The sequence below is a fragment of the Falco rusticolus genome, chromosome 4 (assembly GCF_015220075.1).
Source record: "Falco rusticolus isolate bFalRus1 chromosome 4, bFalRus1.pri, whole genome shotgun sequence".
Lineage (NCBI taxonomy): Eukaryota > Metazoa > Chordata > Aves > Falconiformes > Falconidae > Falco > Falco rusticolus.
In genome coordinates, this window is record NC_051190.1 from 82,877,841 (window position 1) to 82,896,061 (window position 18,221).

Below are 18,221 nucleotides of genomic sequence, written 5' to 3' on the forward strand. Positions count from 1 at the left end.
AAACATTTGGTCATCTTTCCTGGGTTTTTTCTACATTATTACTTGTATTTTTATCACTTCCACCTAACAAGAAACCAATTTTGTTGTTGCAGTTATTTGCTTCTAGATTATTTGTCTTTTTATTTTTATGAAATTGGCTTTTTCTAGTACCAGCTAAGCAAAGTTTAGCTTTATTTAATAATGGGAATTTAGTTTTAATGAAATCACATGTACCTAAGCAACATCTGCACTTCAGTTTTGGTGGGCCTCTATTAATCAAGAAGAGGGATGATAAAAATTTTCCTTTCTGTAGATGGAACCATTAACCTTTTTCCAACTTAGTCTCTAAAAGCACGTGGGCGTTCTAGAGCTGTCAGTGATGCACCTCCAGGATCTCAGAATGTGAAGTCCTTTGCAGTGCTATCTCTTCACCCTGCCTATGGCTGTTGAGTGAGAAATTCCAGTGACTTGGGCGGTTTGCCACAGGCACTAGCAGGCCCGTGATTTATCAGTCAGAACAAGGTAAATCTGGAGTTTAGTGGTTTTGGGTTGTTTTTTTTATTCAGGAGTTGCGTACACCCAGTGCCGTATACAGCTATAACTTCCACTGTAACTTCCTTTTTTTTTAACCCAGATTCTCAGCAGTTCTCCATCTGTCTCAGTTTACAACAGCTTGATTTCGTACACCTTGTGATTTCTGCAAAAGGTATAGGTTCCAATTCAGCAAAATAGGTGATTTCATATGTACCTATTGCACTCTCTGAAAATAAGGAAGAATATAGCCATACCAGTGCATAAGCTGTGTTTGACCTCTAGAGTTCTGTTAATTGATAGGTGTAGAGCTAGTCATCATTCGCTAGTCAACCACCTGTAATTCCTCCTCCTCATTTATTATTTGCACCTTATAAAAGGAAAAAAGCCCACCTCTATGTAACTGTATTTTTCAGAATGGCAAGTGTGATTAGATATCTTTACTTGTAACTTCCAAAGCTGTATGTGGGATTTCTCAATAATCATATAATATGAGTTAAAAAAATAATAAGTTTTCTTCTACTGACTGGATTTCAGGGGGGTTTAGTGACTATTCTAGGTATCCTTCAAAAATAATACTTAGGAAAAAAATATGGCTAAATCTTCCACTCACTTGAATTTAAAATGAATTTGCAATTGCAGCTCTCTGTGGCCTATTACAGGGCTTTTTGACTGGTAGGAAGAAGAGCATTAAGGTTTTAATTTCAAAGCAAATCCTCAGATAAATTCCTGACTGATTAATCAGTTAATGTCTTTTTCAACCATGTTTTTCCTCTGAGGTGCCTTTGAGGGTTATTTTAATGACCACTGTCTGGCTTGAAAGCTGTTAGCTGCAGTGATAGCTTAAAAAAACCTGAAAGTCGTAATTCTTTTCAGTTAATAAACTTTGTATAAAATATCATTTAACCTAGTTGAAAACTGAGTGAGCAGTTCTTTGGGATTCCTGACTAAAGTTCTGAGCAGCTGGAAAATTAAGGTTTTCAGCAGGTTGAAAAATCATTTGGAATTTAGGGTGAATATCTCATTGCATTAAGACAAACTGTTGGTATTTTGGAGAAGTGCCGTTTTTTTTATAAATTTCCCTTGCTTTGCAACTTAAATATTTTGGGATTGGGGGTGGCAGTAGTGTTTAGCTTTACAGTAAATGTTTAAGGAACAATTACTCAAGTAATTTTAAGCTGTTTAGACACTACAGACCCACTCAGACTGATTTCAGATTCGGAGACTTTTTTTTTTAGAACTATGTGGAAGGTAGATAAATTCTGAGTTACGGACAATCTTTGAGTATCTACTTTTACCTGACAGCATCCTGTTTATTAGAAGGCATGGTGCAGAAATAGCAGGTAGTATCTTTTTCAGGTACTTAGTAGCAATTTGGTCTGATTTTTCATCCCTTATTCACTGAGCAATTTTTTTCTTTCAATTGGATGTATTGGTGACCTGAATAATGATGATTCATAGTTCTAGTATTTTATCTGAAATTGGAAAGTTTGCTTAATTGCTTAAATGGTTAAAATTTAACTATGGCAGAAAAAAACCCCCACCTTTGAGTTTGAAATGGCTTTCTTTGTTTTCTTTAATGTGTAATATAATACACATTTAGAGTTCCTGTTTCTTTCCTTCCATTATCTGAAGGGACCTTTAGGTCTAGAGCAGGCTTATATCTGAGGTACCATAGTGTGATGTGTGAAATTGAATGGGATAAGAATAAGTGTAAGTGTTGTCAAACCTTAAAGCAGAGCTATTATCATGTTATAGAAGGTTGTTGTATGAAAACAAAAATGTCCTTTATTAACAAGAGTGATAAACTAAAAGCCTTATAGTAGAGAGAAGGAGAAGGAAAAAAAAATGAATGTGATTTGAATTTATTTCAATAATGCTGATTCTGCTGTTGAAAGTATTATAGTTTAGAAAGGAGATGGATGACAAATTTGGGTATAATCTTTAAAGGTAAGGAAAAAGCCTGAACCCGAAACAGAAATATTTCTTTAGATTGACTTCATAAGCATTTTTAAAATATATTTTTTTCTTACACAAAACAGCACATCATCACATAAATGTCCAGTGAGACTTCCAAAGACGACTCAACTTTTTTCTTTCTTTGTTCTAGTTGCATTAAAATCTTCCAACTCTACAAGACCAGAAAGAAATGGCATTCAGGAAAACTGTAGAACAGCAAAATGTGGAGAAGGGATGCAGATCCTGGAAGGAGAACTCTTACTGCAGGTACGTTTTGCAGTGGATGTACATTTAAAAAATATTTGAAAGGATTATGTTGTATTTATCATACCAGTTATTCACTGATAAGGTTGAAAAAAGTTTTCTTATCATCAGATTCTTTCCTCATTTTCTCTAGGTTAATGTTATACAGCTCTTGCACTTTCTCTGGTGGTACTAGTGACTTTGAAGAGTGCATGTTGGTCCTCTTAACACGGAGCAATTTCTTAGACTTGTTTATTCCCATCTCATTGCATCTATTGTTAATAAAGATATTAATATAAGGAAACAATCTTCATGAAAGTCAGATAGGTTAGTCTTCAACTGTACATTTGGTAACCAACTGTCTAAAAAATAATTCTCTGTAAAAGACCTTGAGCTTGCTGGAATATCCTGCTTTCTTAGTGGTTTGAAATAACTGGGTTCATAGTATAGGTTCAGGGCAAATTTTAAAATACTGCCAGTAACTGTTAGCAATGTGAACTAATGGAAAGTATCAACGAAAACCAGAAGGTGTTTTTAAATTATATTGTCTGTTTTAATGTCGTAGAGTATCAAAGCATATGAAATAGAACAATGTAATAGTAGGTCCAGATTAAACTCAAGAAATGACTAATATAAGTAATCCAGTGTTCTAATCAGTTGCACAAAATACATTTTACTATGACCTGCAGCTCCATTTGAAATATGTTGTTGATCTTTCTTGTACACAGGTTTCACACTGATGTACCTGTCAGAAGTGGCAAATCACTAGGTCAGTCAGAACCAATGGTTTGCATAGAACAACATTTTCAAATGTTCAAAGGGTAAAAATGAAAACAGCTTCTAAGAATCCCACAAAACAATTACTGTAACTAATACTAGTTGAAAACTGTTTCCTAACCAATTAAAAAACTAGGACATGTATGCAATTTTCTAACCTGAATGAAGTCTGACAAAGAACTGTTATGAAGTTACTGCAAGTGAAGAGCTTTCTTTTAAACAGAAATTATCTAAAAAGGTAAAATATATTGTTTATATCAGAGAATCTATTTGATGTTAAATTTATTTATTTTTTATGACTTCTGAATGGAAGTTATATGAGGAAACTGCTATAGCAAACAACTTTCCATTATGAAAATTAAATGTGTGATGTGCTTTTTACTGTAAATTCTGCCCCCTTGGGAAGTAAGTAAATGAACTGAATTTCTTAAATGAATTTGGTTTTTAAATATTTTATATATATAGATACAAAAATATGAGAATGAATATGGAGATAGATTTTTCATAGGGAATGTAAGAAGTGATGAAAGTGGAATTATTTAGAAGATACTGAGCATCAGTAAGATACAAATATTGGTAAAATCTTTCCCTTCTGCCTAAGATTGGAAGTCTTTGTCACACAGATTTCCCTAGATTATAACTGGTGATGAACATTTCCTTTTTATTCTCATTCTATTTTTTGCAAAGATGGTATGAATGTATACGATATTGTTTATATTTTTTTATTCATTTATTAGATGTGTTTTTCTTGTTTTCTAACAGAAAATTCTCTCTTTAATTACCAAGGTAGAAACTGTCTTACTATTCAATATATTGGGGAAGTAGAGATCGAATACATACATGTGCCTTCCTTAAAATTTGGCTATATGTCCTTTAAAATTGTATAAATTCTTTCAAATTCTTATTTTGGATACATAATCTATTACAGTCTAAGCAACTTTATGTTATGAACTGCAAGTCAAATGATGACCTAAGAAATTTTTAAAACATCTTAATTCTCACCAGTAATGAACAGTTTTATAATTGCCTTTGTATTAGGAATAGTGAAAGGTTTTTTTGTGGAAGCACAAACATTATCTCCAACCTCCAGAATAATAAACTCACTGCGAAACTTCATTATGCCTTTAAAGATAATTATTTTAGGGTTGCATTTTGCCAAAATGTCTATCAGAACCAGTCTTCCATTTATTGGTGTATCTGGATCTCTGTATGCTTTAAGGAACTTCCAGTAATTTGTTGCATTAGATTTTTGAGCAATCAGCTTGCATTATACAGAAATTTTTGGCTGACAGAAGGCATCTGATTTCTGCAGTAACAACCCTGTTTCAGGATGAACTGTATACCAGAGCCACTGTAAAATCTGACTGAATTCCAGGTACAGGAGCTGTACGTAGCTTTGTATGAAACAGAGCAGAATAACCAATTTTAACGTGAGCCAGAATTAGATACTGTGCAGCTTGCAGACTTTTTATATCAACCACTTGAGGTGAAATGCCCTGCAGAAGAGGTCAGCAGAGGACACAAGCACCTGCCACTGCAGCATTCTGCTCCCTTGGAATTACTGTGAACTTCATCACAATCAAGGATTCTATGTAACTACTCAAGATTTCTTGGGTTGGCTATGCTATTTAATTTCAGATTATTATTATTTTTTTTTTTTAGCTCATACTGTATTCAGGGGACGTTCACTAAAATTATATAAGGAGTTTTATAGAGCTTACAGCTGGTTATGGGAATAGATTAAGGAATGTCTACACATTAAATAGGAGTGGTTCACAGCATTTAAAGACCAGTCATTTAATCAGATATTTAACTTGACTTATTAGACAGTATTAGTAAAGAACAAGAAATAGTAAGACGATAGCTCTGCAAAATATGGAAAAGCAACTGTGGTAGTAACCATAGTGTGGGGCTATGGGAGTTAATGTTTGTGGAAGAACGATGTTGGTTTATAATAAAAATAATTTGTGTGTTGCTACAGTAAGATAGAGGGTATCCTTCACTTACTTTCATTTTCTATGTTATAATAATTTTGCATAATAAAGAATTTTTAAAAATGCATTTTAAGTGTGCTGGCCAAATTTGACTTTGAATGCAGCCGAGGAAATGAAGTGGCACAATACACTTAATCCAGTCCCTCAAGACAGCCTTTTGTTAAATCTTGACTGAAATCCATAGAAGTAAATCAGCACCTTTCAGATGAGCTGCCAAGTCACAAATGTACTGTTTGCTATCACAACAATCGCCATGAACTGTATTGATTGGGAGTTCAGATAAATGCCCTTTGTGTGACTTTGAGTAAGGAGCCGCTTAGTCTGCTGCTTCGTGAAGGGGGAAATCTCTTCAAAAACATTGTTTACTTGCAACAGTCCGCTTGTGCAGAGGTTTTCTATTTTAAGTAAGCTATAAAATGTTTTCTTGGACTATATAGGGGATCTTGATCACTTGATTTCCTGTCCACTTAGGCCTGTCTGTGCTATGAATAAAACAGATTTAGGGAACAGGTTTGTGACATGGCTCCCACTCGTGCTGCGAGCAGCAGTGTACCGAGGGCTTGAGCCAGGCAAGCATCGTGAGCTACGGCTGATATTAGATAAACTGGTAGTTCACACTGCTGTCCCTCACCTCCTACAATCAAGAGTAATTAAAAGTCATCAGCAGGGTTTGGCTTCTGCCCTGGAATTTTCCAAAAGAACATTTTATTTTTACTTTTTTACTAGGTGCAGTTTTCTTCATTGTGCCATGTATACTGTAGAGAGATGCAATGAAGAATCCTTCTGTTTGTGCTGTTAGATAATGATATGGTTTTGCATGCTTCACATTTTATTGGGAAACTAGGGTATTGGTAGACTTTCAGCCACAATAATTACCTGGAATTTTGTCTCTGAAGCTGACAGATTGGTGTGTTTCCTCCCCAGGCATTAAATGGTTTTGTGTTAGTTGTTACGGCCGATGCTCTGGTCTTTTACGTCTCTTCTACTATCCAAGACTATTTGGGGTTCCAACAAGTAAGTTTATTTTTTCCTCTTCCCCGCCCCCCCCCCCCCCCCCCCCCCCCCCCCCGGTTTTGCTTAATTTCAGAGAGCATCAGTATTCATATTTATGGTCTGATAGTTTGTGCAATAAAAATCTCAGTTAGGTACTTTGGGTTGGATTACTTTGAAACCTTATTACTTTTCTATCAGCTTACATAGCTGAAATGGGACCTCCGGCCAAGCACAACAGGGATATAATTTCCAAAGCTGAGTTAGGCAAGATAGAAAATTTTCACACTTAATTAGTCTTTACTGGAACAACTGTTTGAAATTTATACTGTGGTGTTACTCAGTTTCTGAAGCTGAATGAGACATAATTCAATGGGAAGGTAATTATTTTAATAGAAACCTTTCATACAAAATTAACTCCATATGCCCTGAGGTTTTAAATAGCAACTGAGTGATCTTCCTATTTTTAGAATTTTAGTGTTCTCTCACTCTTATTTATGTACGTATTTCAAAACAAGCATTTGTTATTTTCAATTTAAGGTGTAGATCACGTATGGCTAACTTCCTTGGGCTTGCAAACCTGGTACCAAAGTAGTAAAGACCAAGACCCAGTGAACCCATGTTGCCTTCCTTACAGAACTGTTGGGATTACTTTATGTTAAGATGATAGAAGCTTAGTTTATTGTTATCAGTTCATATATTTGAGTACTGGATGATGATAGATTCAGTTGCAGTCTAAAAATAAGGAAAAACTCTGCTTGGTATGCAGTTTTAGCTAACTGATAAGACATTCGGGAATGTTTGTGTAAAACAAAATATTCCAAACAAAACATTGTTATTACAAACAAAATATTATTCCTGGGGTTACAGATTCTTTTGGTGTGGGGGAATGGAGAAAAGAGCTTGGGAAACAAATTGGGCATAAAATTTGCATAGTAATGTCACTAAATCAAGTGCATTATATAGAAGTGAAGTCTTAAAGTTATTAAAATTACACTTCTGGCAATTTATTCTGAAAAATACTGATTCTTTTATGAAATTCATCAAAGCAAAATTTGAGATAGGCTTCTGCTTTTGCCAGCCCATCTTAATTTCTTTAGATCTATGTATTATTTTATGGTTGGGTTTTCAATCCAAACAGAAAACAGGTTATTTAACTCCTCTCAGTTGACTGAGGCTTTTCTGAAGTATTTTTGGTGGGGGTTTTTCCCTGTAATTTCTTTCAACCACTGATCCTGGCTGTTGTAGCTTTGCCACATTCCTAACCATGCAGTTGGTGGTGATATAAGAGCTTAACAATTACAGATTTTAATGGATCCTTAAGGAGTGACAAAGCTTTCAGGAAAACAAAACCGATGCTCATAATCTACTTGGCTTAGTTTTGGAAGTTGTTTGTTCAGGGCCTTTGGCTTCCTTTTATATTCCTGTAGCACCTAGAACTGGTCAGATGCAAGTACCAGCTGGCAAGTACTTTATTTACCAGTATACAATATTAAATGATTTAAACAAAACCTAAGCATAACGGTTCCAGGCTTGCTCAGATAAAAGCAGGTAAAGAAAAGTTTGACATAATGTTATTTTTTTCTAAGGTAATATTTTTTTTTTATTATTTCTCATGTTTGCAGTTACGGGTGTGACTGTATTCTTCTCTATGCTGCTAAAAATTGGTTTGCGAAGCTTTGTCACCTGCATGCAAATGTATGTTTTTATCACCAAGCAAAATGGAATTTGCTATATCCATAGCAGTGTTGTTAACCAGGCAACTTATATCATATTGTCATGTAAGTTTCTGATTCTCTTTCTTTCCCACCCTTTTCCTTTTTGCACGTAGTCTGATATTATACACCAGAGTGTATTTGAATTGATTCACACAGAAGACAGACCTGAGTTTCAACGACAGCTACATTGGGCATTAAATCCTGCCCAGTCTGCAGATTCTGGACCAAGCATACAAGGTGAGATTGCAGCCAATTTATGTGTTTGCCTGTCTGATTAGATGAGGGGCTTTTTAATTTATGTAAAAAAGTTTAGATTCTTTTATATGAAAAAAAAAAGGAGTAACATCTTTAAAATTATTTGACTTTCATGGATGTGTGTAGCCAACAGTGGGAATTACTTTTTTTTTTTCAACTTTAAAAAAAGAACTGCTATTCACAGCACAAAACCATTCAAATACTAATTATGATTTAAATTAGAAGACTTCCATTTGGAGCATAAATGACTGAGTGTCTTGCATGTTTGATCAGTAGTCCTGTGGTAAATAGCAAAGCAGGTAATCCTGCATGTTTGTGTTGCAAATAAGGTAGTCAGGAGCGGGCAGTATCTTTTGGTGACATAAGAAACAAGGAAGTTTGATTTTTCTGTGTTCAGCCTCAATTATATGGTTTGTCTTTAATCACTGAATGAGAAAGTGATTTCTCTGAAGTAATGATCTCTCTTTTACATCTGCTACTCCTGGTTACAGATCATGACACCAAATTTATTACCTTAGGAAGGCCAGCAGACAGTCGGGAATGACAGCTTCTTTAAGCTCTTCAGGCTAGTATGACTCCCTGACTAAGAAATGTGTTATTACGGTGTTAATATTTGGAATAGTGCTTTCCTAATGTGGAAGAGTTTTACACTTCCAGTTAGTTATGTGCAGGCTGCCACACAGAACAGTACTTTTCATGGGAATAAAAGGGGAAGAGGAATAAAAGATGAAATAGATGAGCCTTTAAGACCAAATACTATGTTTGTTATAGGATCAGATTGTTTCATGTTATTGAATGATGCTTAAGTGACCTGCTGTACTGAGAAACACATTGCTTATGTATTGGTAAAGAGATGTGTAGGTACAGGTAGTTACGTGTAATATGGGAAGCATGTGCCTGCCTCATAACAATGACAAAACTGCTGAGACAACTGCAATGCTCCATTTTGCACAACAGTTGTTTAAATATGTAGGTGAAGCTCTCTGTTACTGTAATTTACTTGATAATAATTGGTTTTTAATCCAGAAAAAGTCCATGCTATTTTATAGTAAATCTATCATTCATAAAGCAACTTGATTTAAAACTCTAACAAATTCATATTTTACAGTATTGAAATGCCATGACTTGATAAAGACATAAAACCCAGAATATGTTACTTACTTGTTTGGCTCACAGCTCACTATATTTCAATTTTTTCATTTAGTGGTCAACATTGTTATATCATCTATGGATCAGCCTCCACAGTCCAATTGAAAACATGCTACACAACTAGTTAATATCACAATTTGATGTAGCAAACAGCTGCTGGTAGTCAGAAACCAGGTTTTTATGTTGTGGGTTACCGTTTCCTTTGAGTGAAATGGGGTTCTATAGCGTTTAAGCAAGTATATATGAATTTACAAAACGTTGTGTTTGAAAAGTATGACACCAAGTTGACTTGGCATCAGATTTGACTGAATGGTGGGAAGTGCTGAACAGGATTACAAATGATTGTTTTGTATCTGGTGTTCCTAGCTTACTAAAAGCTGCTAATTATTTTTGGGCCCCAAGCAGTATAAAATATTTGGACACTGGGGATCTGTAAACTGAATTCAGGTTGATAACAAAAGATAATGCTAATGACCATAAGGATCCCCTCCATTTTTGCTCATTTAATCGATTGCCTTTTTAATACATTCAGCTGGCATTATGTAGATAATTAGACATATTCTAATTGTGCTCAGGCTTAGGCACAGATTCCAGCCTGAGTCTGGGAACTAATTCTGCTTCAGGTAGTCTGGACTGGTTTGTTTCTCACTCAGTACTCTGATGTTCCCCTAGACCACTGGTTTCCTCCTACTGCTATTGTGCTTACCAGTCCCGTTCCCAGAGAAGCTTGAAAAATTATGATTTTTCAGTCCCAAATATCTGCTTTGGGCTGTAAGTCTGTATTATATTTTAAAGTTAACTTGCTATGCAACATGTATAGTCTTGAGCTTAAAGAAAAAGAAAAGGACTCAATGTACAGCATTGCTCCATGTTGTTGATGAGATCCAGTGTGAGCTTCATGAGGGATATGGGTTCTAACCCCTGTAGTGTTAACTGGGAGTTTTGCTCCAGGGATTGCAGACACTCTGTAAGACTTTGCCTTCTTACAGTGAGTCATTTCTCCAAGGTCTTGGCACTGAAACCTCTGTTTCTTGTCTGCCTGGGAAAGTGCAGTAATATTCATTTCACAAGTGTAGGAGGCTTGGGCTTGAAACCCATTCCCTCCTGGTTTGAGTTCTGTTCCCGTCCTCTTGTGAGCTACAGACTGTGTTGCTTCTTCCACCCAAACCTTGTTCGCTCTTGTGAACTGCCCTTTTCACTAGGGAAGTTGACAGACACTTGAGAGAACCCAGGTAAGATCCCTGCATTCAAATTCCAGCTCTGTATTTGCCAAAAGAATAGCAGTTGTCCTGTGTCAGAAATGCTGAAGGGCGCGCCTGCCAGTGCCGAGGATGCCAGCAGAAAACCTTGCACTGCTCGTGGGATACTAGAGCTAGAATCAGCAGGCACTCCTCAGCCAGAAGATTTTTCTGAGTCAGAGGACTTAATCGGAGCCCTTTGAGGAGCCTGCTACTAAACAATTATAAAGTCTTTCCCTACATCCCCTCCAAGAAGTTGCCCATAGTCTTGTTAATCTCCATGAAAGAATCGGCACCCTGAACTACTCGGTGCTCTCGGTATGCTCCTGCCTGGCTGGCAGCAATTTCAGTCAGCTCTTCTTCTAACAGTAGCCAACTGCTGATAGCAATTTTCTTTTGACTTCACTAGCTGACATCATTCTCAGTAGTAGCTGGTCTTGCAGGAAATAAAGCTGTAGTAATAGGAAAGGAACACAAATATTGGGGTTGCTTGGGGAAAGAAGTATTTTAGTGGCTTCTGTGGTGCTGATGCTTGTGAAATGCTAATGTTGATACATGCAGTCTTAACTATTCTGAGGAGGTCTTGAGTAAGGTATATGTAGGGATTCTCAAGGATGTCAGTGTTGGCATTTTTGAAAGATGAGTTGAGATTTGCAGTCTGCTGCTTTGATGCCCTTTCTTCATAATCGCATTGTCAGAGAGCATCTAACCCATTTCAGCACCTCCTAGAGAAGCACTGCTTCAGAAGTATTGACAATTCTCACCAGCAATTAGGCAATTAAAAAAAAAATAATCTGCAGCAGTAGAAAGTCAGGAAATAAGTTTGCTTTTGTCTGTTGAGAACCATACATATAACAAGTGTGAAAATCTGTTATTTTCTGATATCAGAGTTAGGTGGTAACTATCTTGGACTACAATTATCTGAGTTTCTGTACGCATGGGATCAGCTCATCCTGGTGGCTTTGGCTAATACAGAGTTATGCAGATGGCTGTAATTACACATTTTTCCTTTCCATACGCACTATTAGATAGGGCCCTTTTTTTCCATACCCTGAAGTCTGTTCAGCAAAAATTGACCTTCTATAGCAGGTTTTTGTAAGGAAAAAATAAAAAACATTATCTTCTAGCTTTTCAGACAAAATCAGATAACAGCACTCTTGTTGGATTTGTATGGCCTTAGGTTGCAAGGCCTCTTGGGGAGCCATCAGCAACCTCATTTGACTCCAGTTCAGTCCTTTGAATTAATAGATTAATTTGAACTGGCTTTTGGTCATGATGTGTTTTCCTTTGGGTTTTATTTGCCATTGTACAAACCACCTAGCCTATCTGTAAGTTTTTTCAGCTGTCCAAGAGACAAAACTATGTTCCAAAGAACATAATGTGGTGTGGGATTAAGTGACGTGCTGTCCATGACTTCATCTCCAAGTCTGGAAGGTCAATGTAGATTCTTTCTTAAAATCACTATCCTGCTTTTGCCCGTACATGGCAATCAGTTCTCTGAGTATATGGGCAATTTTTTTTTTAAATTACAGAGTATTTAGCACTCTAAAACAGCATTTTACACTGTTTTCTCTTAATTTTCTGTGTGTATGAATTCCTAGGGAATGACCAGTTTGTGGTTTTTTATATGTATTACAAACAAGATCACTTTGCTGGATTTGCTGTTAGTAGATATGTTCTGGTATCTCTGTGTACGTAGTCTTGTGCAAAACGTATGTATTGAAGTTATTGATTTACCTTCTGATTTTACTTTGTATTGCTAATGTTTAAGTCTGTTTTCTAAATGCCACTTAGCAGAAAATTCTTTTCCTGAAGTGGCAGAAGAATATCATGTTGTTATCCTAGTTGTCAATCATGGTTTTGAGTCACTTTTTTTTGGGGGGTGGGGGGGGTGGGGTGGGGTGTGGTTTTTTATTTGTTTGGTTTTTTTTAAAAGCAAACAGACAAAACCCACAAAACACAAGTGCTCCAGGTTTCTCTAGAGACGTAACTGGTGTTTTCTTTGTCAGCACAGTCCAGAAACATTCTTACTGTTTAATAGGAACTTTTTACATCCATTAGAGGTGGCTTGTTGTGGTGGTTCGCTAAAGATGCTTTTTTTTTTTATTTATTGCTACAGCTTTCACTTGGTTGCCTGGAAAGTAACAGTTTCACAGTTTGATGCCATCTACTGTGCTTTTGAATACCCAGTTCATATAGTTACTATGCCTTTCGCAGATTGTGCTGTTGCAGAAATGTGGCTGTGCTCTCTACTGAGAACTCTGCTCTCTGTGACTGATCCAGAATCTAGATTGTTGACAAACATAGTGAATACATTTTAAAACACCCCAAACAACCAAAAACCCCAAACAAACCACCACCCTCCCCAAACTTAAAAAAAATTATTGCATGCAGTTTTCAAATGCCATAGCCTGTAAAGTATAATCCCATCAGAAGGACTAATACTTAACCTAGTGTTATAATCAGTATAGGTTCTGAGAATGTTTCCAGTTTACATTGTTCTTGCTCAGTTCATGACCTAGCGCTTTGTTTATGAGACGGAAGATGATGTGTTATAGATAGCCTTCACTAGGTGTTCTTCTAAAAATAATCCTTATAAATAATCCTTTCCTGTAGGAGATAATGGCTTTTCACAGCCAGCAACCTATTATAACCCAGACCAACTTCCTCCGGAGAATTCTTCCTTTATGGAAAGGAATTTCATCTGCAGGTTACGATGCCTCCTGGATAATTCATCTGGGTTCTTGGTGAGTATGGAGTTAGGTAAAATCTTCCACATACACTTGCAAGTTGGAAAGCTGCGTTATTCTTATAATATGTAAAGCAACTTACTTTATTTGTTAAGTCTCCATAGATATCTGAGCTGCCTGAGCCAGTATGTTTGTTAGTGACACTAAATTTGTCCTCCTCAACATGATGATGTTGTTGTTACAACCAGGTGCAAGTTCTCTCATTTCTCATGGCTCACTGAAATACAAATTTCACATGGCTCCTCACTGAAATACAAATAAGCATCAGCTTTTGTAAAGTACTGTGTGATTTGCAGATAAAAAAGCATTACAAAGATTATTTTCTGTTGAGTATCATGAGATGCAGTAAGTCATAATAACTAACAAAACCATAGTATTCGCTTACTTGGGAAAGTTTGTGCTTGCTCTTTTTAAATACTTTTTTTTGTTTGCTGTAAATTTTACAAGAAATATGGGTTTATCACCTTCTAGGTGGCTTCTTACGAACAGAATTGTTTCTATAGATTTTGCAGTTATACACATTTGCATATTTTATACTGATGACTGACAGAAATGCAAGAGAAATAATGGTATGTTAATTATATGCATGTATAGTGCCATGTTCATTCGAATATTAGATGATCCAGTTGGCATTTGCTATTACATGTTTGGGTTGGTTTTTCATAAAACAACCTACCTGTTAATTCTTCCTCCAGTGAGTTTATTAGCAGATCTCAAAGTGACACACTCAGGGGTATACCAACAGCATTCTGTACTTGTTCGCTAACTTTTGTGTATGCCGTGCTACAAAGCTGGAATCTGATGGGTCTTAAAAAAAATTATTTTACATAACAGAAATATTTTACTCTTAAATATCTCTAACATATAACAATTACTTTTTTCCTCATCCAAAGGCTATGAATTTTCAAGGACGATTAAAGTTTCTTCATGGACAAAACAAGAAAGGGAAAGATGGAGCTACTTTGTCTCCTCAGCTTGCTCTGTTTGCAGTAGCCACTCCCCTGCAGCCACCATCTATCCTTGAGATACGAACCAAAAACTTCATCTTCAGAACGAAACACAAACTGGATTTCACACCTACTGGCTGTGATGCAAAGTAAGTGTAAATTATTCTGCATAATAATAATTTGCTGATAAGATAGGTTTAAAGTATGTATTTGAAATATAAAGCTGGCTACTGTTTCAGTAAATACTGATAACTGTTCAGGAACTGTTAGGATTTTTTCTTCAGCCCTGCTCGTAAGTATAGAGAAATGGGATTGTCTTAGCGTACTTCCTTGAAAAGGCATACTGCTTTCTGACTCTCAAACATTAAAAGAACAAAATAAACCCAAATTCCCAAAACAAAACGGAACCCCCAAAAAACCAGAATGCTAATGAATTAGGGAAGAAGAAAAGTTTAATGTATGAATCTGAAATTTAGTTTTAGAACTGATAGAACAAGTGTTCATTTTGTTTTGCATGCATATTTTCTCCATCAGTTTAAATAGATGTAAAATACAATGGAAATGTTATTTATTTCAAAATAACAAATGGAGTCCTTTTTCATATTATGACTTTTAGCGATTTTACAAACCATTCTTCTCCTATGTAAAACCTGTGAAAACACTATTGCATTACTAGATCAACATAATGTAACTATGAATCAACATGGTCAAGAAGCCCATTAAGATGCTTCTTTATAAAAAGAAAATCCTCTGGCCTCCACCCTTCCTTCTCCTCTTGCTCTTATTTTTGACTGATAATGCTTTCAACTTTCAGACTCGTTTTCAGTGGAGTGTCTCATATGGATTTCCATGCTTACTTAGAGGATAATCAAAAGTCAAATTACTTGGGGTTCTGTCTAGTGATAAACTGAAATGTGTTTCTTGGGTTTTATAAACTGATACAAGTTAAAGTTTACAAAATGTTAACACAGCCTTTTTCCTCTGATTTTTTTCATCATGCTTCACTTGAAACCTTTTAATTTTTGTTACGTTCCTTTTTATTATGCTTCACTTGAAACATTTTAATTTTTGTTACATTTTACACTTTTGCAAATATTGTTCCCCATCCCTACTTCCCCCCCTTTTTTCCCCCGCTATCTTTGGATCTCCATTTTTTTGTTCCAATTCCTATTTCAATCTCTTTTTGACTATTTTATTCTATGATGTATCTCATAACACTTACACAGATGCTGTTAACTTCTTCATCCCTTGGTCCTCCTCATGGTCAAACATGACTATTGCCGGTACTCCTCTGAGGCAAATAGATTAAATGCAAACACAGGGGTCTCAAACTACTTAATAGCAAAAGGGATTTAGTTCTGAGATACACCTTGGTTTGAATTTTAACCTACTAAAAATAGTAATTTAGGCAGGAGGTTTTAGATAACTAAAGTTAAGCCACTACTTAATTGTACATGCAAGCACCTATAGGCAAATGCTATGGAACAGGTCTAAGCAAACAGTCTTCATTGCAATGGGAGCTGCCTGTTACAAGTAAATTCAAAAGTATGGCATTGAGTCCATCTGAACTTCAGGCATACTTTTGTTTTTTAATGGTCTAATGATTTTGTGAACCCATTTCTAGTCACTGAAGGCAACTTGAGGGACTAGTAAAAATTTTGGTTTACTTTATTTTTTTGTTAGAACTGTCATGCTTCTGCATACAATTCATATTAAAACAAAATATAGTTAGCACTTGTGTCTGAAATGTTCTAGCCATAATTAACTTGCTTGGCATTCATTCTGTAAGTTGGTTCATCAGCAGCGTTGCCATTTTTTGTTTTTACCTTTCAGAGGAAAGATTGTCCTGGGATATACTGAAGCAGAGCTGTGTATGAGAGGAACAGGATACCAGTTTGTTCATGCAGCTGATATGCTTTATTGTGCTGAAAATCATGTCCGAAGTAAGCTTCATTTCTTAAGAAAGGCTGAAAAATCGAAGTGTGGATTGTATTCATAGTAAAAAATACTACAAAATACCCTTCTAAACAAAAACAAAATAACAAAAAAAAGGTGGTCATTAACAGAAGAACACTATTCATTTCACATGATCTTTCTCTCCCTATAAAAACTTATACTGGATGGAGAAACATTTAGTATATCTATCTATCTAGACCCTTTTAGGGTTATATATTCCAGTTTCTGTCACATTGTGCTCTTCTCACTTCCTTCTCTGGTCAGTCCAACTTCTGCTTTTTCAACAACTTCCTTTGGGAAAAGGGACTATTTCTAAGATAGCTTTCCTGTTAGGAAGTTAAATAAAGCATTTTCTTTTGATATCACTCTAAGATTTTTAAGAGAAATTAATCTCTGATTTAGCATGCTAGTGTCCTGTGTTTCTGGTTTTGATTCTTGGCAGCTGGATTTGGCTTAAGTAACAACTTAAGGAGAGAAGTATAATGTTTTAAGCTAAGGAAGTAACTATCAGCTATCTGATATACAACTATTTAATGGACATCTTCCTTTGCTTTTTTGTTAGCTCTTTGTCTTTGAAAGTTACAGCAACATCTTCAGGGTATTTTGGTGCTTCTTTTCTACTGACTTCTCTTGAAAAACTGTTGTTTCTTTTGTCCCCTTATATACAATTAAATAACCCCTCTGTAGGTTAGGTCTCAACATGTATTAAGCAAGTTTTCTTTTTCAAGTATAGCTCAGTCATTGTTGCCTATCAGTGGTATTGTTAGTTTGGTAAGGAATAAGAAAGAGATACTTCCATAATAGAATGGGATGAAACTTTGGTTTGAAATTTTGATTTGAAACTTTTGTCTTAAAACTCATTTTTGCTCCATTTCTGATGCTAAGATAAAAAAAGAAGTCTTGTAGCAAAGATTATTTTTTGTTAGGATTCTTAAACTGTCCTTTTTTTAAATTTAATTTTTCTGTCTAGAAATGCAGTGTTTTCAGCAATGCATGATAGTGGGAGTGAAAAATAATGAATTTTGAAGTACCTCTGCATTAACCAGTCAAAATGTAAAAGAATTGAAATCAAAGCTAATGTGTTTTCTAATTTCTCTAGTAGTAGTCACTTCTCAGATTTAAAAGAGATTTAGGCTTTTGTCATTTACATGTCCTAGTATTTATTAATTTCTGTTATTGCAGAAATAATGGCTGAATCTCCATATAGGATGTTAATAATCTGTAGTGGATATCTTATAATTGTTTGCAGTTTTGGCTCTTGTTTTACCAGTAAATTAAAGTAGACTTCTTAAAGTGATCAATCATCCTGTTTCACTGGAAGCACATTAGTGTCACACAGAAATGAGTGATTGAGGACATGAGATTTGTAAAATTGCTCTACAAATGGGATTAATTTCATGCCATGCCAGATGTTCCTATTTTTGTTCACTGGACAGTAAACGGTATGCTTCCTCTCTAGTGATGAAGACAGGTGAGAGTGGAATGACTGTATTTAGGCTTCTAACCAAAGAAAATCGATGGGCCTGGGTACAGGCAAATGCACGTCTTGTCTACAAAAATGGAAGACCAGATTACATCATTGCCACGCAAAGACCTCTTACGTAAGTCATCATTGCATAAAGCAGTATGCTTCAAAAGCTGAAAAATGTTGAGCTTGTTTATATTCAGAAAGGAATTATTCAATTTTAAATAAACCCCCTTTAAGTCCTGAACTACACAAAGAAAACCTCTATCC

General features: G+C 35.7%; 1 protein-coding gene across 1 annotated transcript in view; it reads left to right on the top strand.

Moving 5' to 3' along the window:
- Positions 1 to 18,221, top strand: part of AHR (aryl hydrocarbon receptor) — a 62,193-nt gene that overhangs the window by 36,598 nt on the left and 7,374 nt on the right. Inside the window, exons 3-9 of the mRNA XM_037383435.1 lie at positions 2,621 to 2,736; positions 6,408 to 6,497; positions 8,305 to 8,428; positions 13,450 to 13,580; positions 14,477 to 14,679; positions 16,364 to 16,473; positions 17,946 to 18,087. Of these exons, the coding sequence (XP_037239332.1) occupies positions 2,621 to 2,736; positions 6,408 to 6,497; positions 8,305 to 8,428; positions 13,450 to 13,580; positions 14,477 to 14,679; positions 16,364 to 16,473; positions 17,946 to 18,087 (916 nt within the window). The remainder of the gene's footprint in view (positions 1 to 2,620; positions 2,737 to 6,407; positions 6,498 to 8,304; positions 8,429 to 13,449; positions 13,581 to 14,476; positions 14,680 to 16,363; positions 16,474 to 17,945; positions 18,088 to 18,221) is intronic.